The sequence below is a fragment of the Melanaphis sacchari genome, unplaced genomic scaffold, assembly GCF_002803265.2.
Source record: "Melanaphis sacchari strain LSU unplaced genomic scaffold, SCAv2.0 Contig848_pilon_pilon, whole genome shotgun sequence".
Taxonomy (NCBI): domain Eukaryota; kingdom Metazoa; phylum Arthropoda; class Insecta; order Hemiptera; family Aphididae; genus Melanaphis; species Melanaphis sacchari.
In genome coordinates this window covers 1-8,705 of record NW_020271597.1, presented here as the reverse complement: position 1 = coordinate 8,705, position 8,705 = coordinate 1, and the positions used below count along the sequence as shown (strand labels likewise).

General features: G+C 47.0%; 1 protein-coding gene across 1 annotated transcript; it reads right to left on the bottom strand.

Annotated features, from left to right (window-relative positions):
• Positions 1-1,693: 1,693 nt before the first annotated feature.
• On the bottom strand, positions 1,694-6,964 carry LOC112602140. The gene has a single exon (XM_025350077.1). The coding sequence runs from the start codon at positions 6,962-6,964 to the stop codon at positions 1,694-1,696; it is 5,271 nt and encodes a 1,756-aa protein (XP_025205862.1).
• Positions 6,965-8,705: the final 1,741 nt, after the last annotated feature.

The following is an 8,705-nucleotide window of genomic DNA, read 5'->3' as shown; positions in this document are numbered from 1 at the left end:
AAATACGAAACAAATGTATAACAATTTAATTTAATAAAATTGCATCGACTAAAATCACACAAAATAAGATCCGGCCCGACGGACCAAACAATGTGCGGTAGGGCTGCACAAGAAGCCGGTGAAAACGTGTGATTATAATTACGTTGTAGATCGAGAGCCCTGTGGGAGGTGGAGAGTGGACTGTATTTAAAAACATATGAAATAGGAGCTGATAGATAAATAATACTAAACTAATGATGATGCGAGGTACCCAAAAATACAATACAATTAAACCAATCGTTTACAATAGACAAATATGATAATTTATTATAATATTCTGCAGTCGAGAATTCTTACGTGCTAATGTTAGTAATAAGAATAATACGCGACCACAAGCCGGTCGGCGAAACAATATAATAATACAAAACGCACGTCGAAGACGGCAACGAATAATAATTAATAAATCGGTCGAGTATAATTGATACGACGAAACACGTCGAATAACTATGACGATAAAAAATAATAAACAAATAGTGAGCGTGTGTACGACCTGGTAACCGGGCTGGTTTGATGGTAGATGATAAGGCAGTGATGGAGTTGTTGTCCCAAAATGACGATGATAATGTTGGTCGCGTCGGTGAAGTGTGCGACAATGGCACTTCCGTCGAAAACGGCGAATTGGTCGACGAAGGCGCGGAGGCGTCGGAACGAATATTCAAATAGGCCGGCGCGGGCAAAACCACGTTCGGCACCCGTTGTTGCGGCGTGACAACGCGGTACAAAATGACAACACTATAACACGTCGTGGCTGACACGTTCGTACGATGTAGGGCGGACGGACGGAAAAGCACGTGGACGCGTGAGGCAAATTTCGCAGTGCGAATGTCGTACTGGTGACGACGAAGTACAAAACAAAACACAATTAAACGGCAGCGACCGCGAGGCGGGTTCACTCGTCGTCGAACGGACGGGCGAAAAACAAACAAACGAAATATATTATGGGTGACCACGACTTTAGGTCGCACAGCGAGTAATCGGACGGGCGACGAATACCAAAAAAACAATAAGTCGTGGTGTCGGCACGGACGGCCGGAACTCGGAACACGTAAGCGCTCGTACGCGACAAGTTCGTGAGCAGCGAGGCTCGGGTGCACGGAACAAAACGAATGGCGGTATTAACGGCGACGGCGCACCGGGTCGCGTTGGTTAAAACAAAAAAAACAAACACGAGGTTTTAACCCGAAAGAAGCCAAGATGGCGGAGACGCGACACTTGTGTCTTAAACGGCTCAGGAACGATGACAAAACAAAACAACAAAAAACGATAGCGACGGGCGGCTACGGCTAGACCGCGATGGTCGAGTCCCCTCCCCGGGGGTACAAAGTTCGCTCACACAGTTTTTGCAGCGGAGCAGCAGGACGACAACGTAGCGACATAGACGAAGTCGCATACGACCGCCAAATTCAAAAAACAGTTTGGATTGTATACCCAACATTTCCTCCCCGGGTTGAAAGATCCAGGGTCTTTCAAAAAAAATAAAATCATCAGAGTTGAATATTGAAGTTCAGATCGTACACATTACAAAGTTGCGAAAAGAAAAAAAAAAAATAAATAAACAATACAAATATACACAAAATTACACAAAAAAAAAATTATACAAAATAAAATTATACAAAGGAAGGATGGAGGATGTACGAGTGGATGTCGAGGAAATCTATTTATCGGTTGGCAGTTTAACCAATTTTACCACTGGTCTCTTCATCTCCCCATCTTGGGTGATGATCGTAACTACACGGACCGTACCGTCAGGACCCGGATGGACCGCCGTGATGCGCCCCATGCGCCATACGGAAGGAGGTTGATTTGGCGCCTCAACAATGACTAGATCGTCTACTTTTAGATTGTCCTGAGTAGAGGTCCATTTCCGACGACCTTGCAGCGTATGCAGGTATTCCTGGGACCAACGTTTCCAGAATGACTGATGCATTTGTCGAAGGAGCTGCCAACGTGTGAGTCGATTCATAGGAGCCTCGGTGATGTTCTCTTCCGGTACCGCTAAGAGTGGCTGTCCGATGAGAAAATGTCCAGGTGTCAAAGCTGTGCAGTCGTGTGGGTCCATCGAAGCTGGAGTGAGTGGACGCGAATTTAGAATTCCTTCGACTCGGACACACAATGTCTCGAACTCTTCATAGGTGAGTATCTGAGTGCCAATCACTCGTTTCAAGTGAAATTTCACACTTTTGATACCCGCTTCCCAGAGACCGCCAAAATGTGGCGCGGCAGGCGGATTGAAGTGCCACGTACAAGTCAAGTGCGACGATAGTTGGTCTTGAACCTTGGTATCGCGGAATAACGCTTTCAGCTGGCGCGCGGCGCCGACGTAGTTCGTACCACAGTCCGAATAAATATTGGATGGAATGCCACGGCGGGCGACGAAACGGTCCAGGGCCGCGAGGAAGGCGTCTGTGCTGAGGTCCGACACGATTTCAAGGTGCACTGCCTTGACGGACATACAAATGAATAGCGCGAGATAAATTTTGACCGATTGCGCATTTCGACGACGATGTTCCTTTACGAGGAATGGCCCTCCGTAATCCATTCCAACGTGTGAAAACGGTCGATGAGACTGGACCCGGAAGGACGGTAGATCAGCCATCATCGGCTGCGGCCGGGCGGCTTTGTGACGTGTACACGGCACGCATGAAAAAATGACACGTCGAATCGCAGCGCGACCCGACAAAATCCAAAATTTTTGGCTTAGCATCGACATTACTAATTTTGGTCCGCCGTGTAGAAATGACAAATGATAGTGACGGATGATTAACTCAGTGAGATGCGAAGACCGCGGCAACAATATCGGATGCTTTGCGTCATGACTAATATCGGAGAAGCGCAGGCGGCCTCCAACCCGTATGATACCCTTTTCGTCTACATAGGGTGCCAACTGCGCCAGGGAAGGCGGCGAAATCACAGATTTGATTTTCAACATCTTTAGTAAGTCGGCAAAATAATGTTGTTGTGTGCGTTGCACGGCGATGGATAATGCATTTTCCCGTTCGGCGAACGTGATTGGACCGACGCGAACAGGTTGTCGACGAAGACGATGACACAAGTAGCGCGATATGTAGGACAATACGCGCAGCATTCTGGCGAGCGACGAAAATCGATCAATAAATTCTAGCGATGACGGATAAACATTGACGGCCAACGTCATGGTGACATTCGGCCGGATCTCTGGCAACTGTTCTGGGGCAAGCGGGATAAATTTGGATTGGGGCCACTGGTCTTCAGGAAGCCGTAAAAACTCAGGACCGTTCCAGTAAATGGATGATGACAACATGGCTTTTGGCAACAATCCGCGGGACGCTGGATCTGCGGGGTTATCGTTAGTTGATACGTAGTTCCACGTGCAGTCCGGTAATAACTGACGTATTTGGGCTACCCGGTTGGTAACAAAAATTTTGAATTGTTTTTGATCCGATGTCAACCAGGACAAAACGACCGACGAATCTGACCATGCTCGCAGACGGGATATCGGCACTTCGCATGACAACACGGAGTGAACGTGGTTGAGCGTCCGAGCCAATAATAGGGCCCCGCACAACTCCAGACGGGGTATAGACAGTTGCTCGTTAGCGGTGGAGCCTTTCAACGGGGCCACCTTGGTCTTACAAGTGACGAACTTAACGGCTATGTCGTCGGGCGCGTTGACAGAACGGAGATAAATGGTAGCCGCGTATCCCTTCATTGAAGCGTCTGCAAAGCCTACCAGCTGAATGTCATGATAACAAGTGACGTCGATGTGACGCGGCAGACTGAAATCGAACAGGAGCGGCAACTCCATGCAAAACTGCTGCCACAAAGATTGTAGCTCATCAGGCATCACATCGTCCCATTCGAGTTTATTGCACCATAATGATTGCATGAAGCACTTTGCCCACAACAACATCGGGCCCAAGGCGCCGATGGGATCGAACAAACGCGCGATGATGGATAACACCTGACGTTTCGTGGATGAGGTTTGTTGAAGGCTGGTATGATAAGCGAAGCAGTCGGTAATTGTGTCCCAGTGCAGGCCGAGCACTTTAACGGAATGTTCATCACGCGGATCAAATGACATGGATTGCACTCGGTCTTCGGGGGCAACAGACTTAAGGACGGCGGTACTGTTGCTGGTCCACTTGCTCAGTGCACAAGCGCCGCTCTGCAATAACCCGATGATGTCCTTCTTCCGACGTAATAGTAATTCTTCTGTGTCGGCGCCAATAACGATGTCGTCGACGTAGGCGGCTCGAGTGAGGACGTCTTTTGCCAGCGGAAAACGATGACCATCCTGGCTGTCGAGCTCGTGTAAACAGCGTATGGCTAGATACGGCGCGCAGTTGAGGCCGTATGTGACGGTGCATAGTTGAAATTCAACGAGTTCGTCGCTAGGTGAATCACGCCAAAAGATATGTTGGTATGTCCGGTCCTCTGGACGAATTAAAATTTGTCGATACATTTTGACGATGTCGGCGGACAAAATGTACCTGTGCATGCGGCAACGAAGTAGGATGTCGCGTAGATCGACTTGTAATTTCGGTCCGGTGCACAATATATCGTTCAAGGATCGACCGGACGACGAAGCAGACGAAGCGTCGAACACGACGCGTATTTTGGATACATCACCGTCGGCCTTGAGCACAGCGTGATGCGGAATAAAATATTTTCCAGGCTCTGGAGCCGGCACCATGTGGCCTAGGGTTCGATATGTGGACATGAACTTTCGGTAAGCCGCGTACAACGCGGAGTCCTTAGCCAGCCGTCGTTCTAGATTGTAAAATCGTTTCAACGCTATAGAGCGTGAGTCTCCGAGACCGTGACGCGGTGTATCTTGATCTTGAATTGGGCTGGTAAATAGATGTCGAAATGGCAGGGCGACACAAAATCGACCGGTTGAATCACGCGAGGTAGATTTTGTAAAATACTCTTCACACCATTGATCTTCCGTGGTGGGCGACGTAGGTGCGGCGGGTTCTTCGACCAACCAAAACTTTTGTAACAAATCTCCGATTGAAGGCGGAGCGATGGCGGTGGTCAGCGTGACTGGGGGTGACTTGCTCGGAGTGGAGAATGAGCCGAAAATTATCCAGCCAAGTTGAGTGTCAAGGGCCGATGGTAAACCCGGATGCTGCTCCACACCCGCGTGTGGGCGAATAAGACTAGGTAAAATGTCTGCGCCGAGTAAAACGTCGATGCGCGACGGAATGTCGAAATTGTCGTCCGCGAGACGGAGGTGTTGGTACTGTTGACGCACGGCTGTCGGCAACCGCGTGGACGGCATGGCAGCGGTAATTTGTTTTAAAATAACTAATTCAACGGACGGGAATAAATAGTCCGATTTAAAACGTGACGAAAATTGACAGCTAGTTACACCTTGCACGTGGGATACAGGATTTTGCGCGAGACCAACGATATCAGACTTATAACGACGTTTCGAAAATCCAAGCCGCGCGGCACAATCACTAGTCACGGCCGAAATCTGCGAGCCACTATCGAGCAGCACCCGTACGCACTGTACTCGTTTCCAAGCGTCTATAATATGGACAATCGCCGTACCAAGTACGACGGTAGAATTGGTGCAGGCTGCACCGACAAGTGAACTAGAACCCCCACTCGACGTGGTTGGTTGCGATATCGAGGTAGTGTTCGGAGTCGTATTGTCTGTAGTTGACGTTCGATTTTGTTCACGATGTAATAAGGTGTGATGACGTTTACTACTGCATGAGCGGCACCCTCCTTTGGACGAGCAGGTGTCAAGCATGTGCGACGGACTCATGCACGCGAAACACAATTTGCGCGACAATACAACATTTCGGCGTTTGTCAACGGACATTTCGTTGAACTTCGGACATTGATAGATATTGTGGTCAGTCTTATCACATGACAGGCAACCTCTCGATTTCGACTTGGTCGATGTAGACGTAGTAGCGGCAAAAACGGATTTTTTGGGAACAAACGTTTTGTGAGACTGCGCCTTAGACTTGTCATGCGGTTTAAAGGTAATATCTTGTTTAGTAGAATTTTTTACGTTCTCTAATATTCTGCACCGTTGTTGTACAAAATTTAATAACTCGTCGAATGTCGGAATTGTAGAATTCGACGCATTGGATTCGAACAATTGAATCGTGGTCGGATCGAGAACTCGAGAACCCATGTGGAATAATAAAAAACTTGAAAGGTCGTTAACACCGAGCGCTTTAATTATAGCTACATTTTCTTTGAATGTGTTGATAAATGATGTCAAAGCTGGTAGCGATTGATGTGTAATAGGTTTAAATGCGAATAACTTGTCTAAATGTGCCGACGCTAACAGGCGTTTATTGTCGAACCGAACGGACAGTGCTTCCCAAGCGAGGGCGTAGTTGTTCGCGGACAGCGGTATTGCTTTGACAACGGCGAGAGCGTCATCCGATAAACACGACAGTAGATAATGAAAACGTTCGGCATCACCAATGCCGGTGTTATCGTGTACGAGAGATACGTAAATATCGCGGAACGATCGCCACTCTAATAAACTACCGTTGAAGCTGGGCAGCTGAATCTTCGGTAACGGAACGAATTGTTGTGGCGCGGACGCGATCGACGACGATGACGACGATTTAATTTCGGACGCACTCGTGGAAACGACACTCGCGAGTATTGTTTTGATTTCTAGACGCATGGAATCCATGGACGTAAACAACGGATCGTCATCCTGTTCAAATTCGGCAAACCGGTTCAAATCAAGCAAGGCGTCGATAATAACATTTTGATGGTGTTGGAATTGTTCGACGAGATTATTTAGATCATCGGCGTGGGAAATAAGTGCAGGAACCTTACCGATATCAGAACGTGCCTCTAATGCTGTAACGTGCATACGTTTGATTGACTTTAAAACAATATCACGTTTAGCGCGCGCTCGTGTCAAAACGGTTTTCGGATCATCTTCCCTTTTTGGTGGCATGACGACAAAAATACGAAACAAATGTATAACAATTTAATTTAATAAAATTGCATCGACTAAAATCACACAAAATAAGATCCGGCCCGACGGACCAAACAATGTGCGGTAGGGCTGCACAAGAAGCCGGTGAAAACGTGTGATTATAATTACGTTGTAGATCGAGAGCCCTGTGGGAGGTGGAGAGTGGACTGTATTTAAAAACATATGAAATAGGAGCTGATAGATAAATAATACTAAACTAATGATGATGCGAGGTACCCAAAAATACAATACAATTAAACCAATCGTTTACAATAGACAAATATGATAATTTATTATAATATTCTGCAGTCGAGAATTCTTACGTGCTAATGTTAGTAATAAGAATAATACGCGACCACAAGCCGGTCGGCGAAACAATATAATAATACAAAACGCACGTCGAAGACGGCAACGAATAATAATTAATAAATCGGTCGAGTATAATTGATACGACGAAACACGTCGAATAACTATGACGATAAAAAATAATAAACAAATAGTGAGCGTGTGTACGACCTGGTAACCGGGCTGGTTTGATGGTAGATGATAAGCAGTGATGAGTTGCGCTGTCCCAAATGACGATGATGTAATGTTGGTCGCGTCGGTGAAGTGTGCGACAATGGCACTTCCGTCGAAAACGGCGAGAATTGGTCGATGAAGGCGCGGGAGGCGTCGGAACGACATATCTGGAAGTCGGCGCGGGCAAACCACGTTCGGCACTGTTGCGGCGTGACAACGGTACAAATGATAACACTATAACACGTCGTGGTTGACACGTTCGTACGACAGGGGCGCGGACGGACGGAAAAGCACGTGGACGGTGAGGCAAATTGCAGTGCGAATGTCGTACTGGTGACGACGAAGTACAAACAAAACACACCAACGGCAGAAAGCGACCGCGGGAGTAATTCACCTCGTCGTCGAACGTGGACGGGCGAAAACAAACAAACGAAATGATATTATGGGTGACCATTGACTTTAGGTCGCACACATAATCGGACGGCGACGAATACCAAACACAGCCGTGGTGTCGCACGACGGCCGGAACTCGAACACGTAAGCGCTCGTACGCGAGCCAAGTTCGTGAGCAGCGAGGTCGGGTGCGGAACAAACGAATGGCGGTTAACGGCGACGGCACCGGGTCGCGTTGTTAAAACAAAAACACGAGGTTTTAACCCGAAAGAAGCCAAGATGGCGTGGAGACGCGACACTTGTGTTTTGCCTGGCTCAGGAACGATGACAGTAAAACAACAAAACGATAAAGACGGGCGGCTACGGCTAGATCCCCATGATGGTCGAGTCCTGGGGTACAAAGTCTGCTCACGTTTTTGCAGCGGAGCAGCAGGACGACAACGTATGACATAGACGAATGCATACGACCGCCAAATTCAAAAACAAGTTTGATTACACCAACAGATATGAATACGCTGAAATTAATATTTATCAATAATAACACTTATATTAGCTACAGAGAACCCGAACATAATTTTCACAAATAAAAATAAATATTTCGTCAAAATTCGATTAAGCAAAGGCTTGTTGTTTGCGAAAATAATTAGTTATGTAAGACTTTATGTTATTTCAAAATTTATTGAATATGTCAATACTATATTACAATGAGTCCACCAATCAGTACGATACATGTAATAGTTAATATTATGATATAATATTTATATAAAACAGCAACAGCAATACGTAACTGAACGAAGTGGCTACCGCA

Coding starts and splice junctions, on each gene's coding strand:
- LOC112602140 (XM_025350077.1), bottom strand. CDS start 6,964: ATGCCACCAAAAAGGGAAGATGATCCGAAAACCGTTTTGACACGAGCG.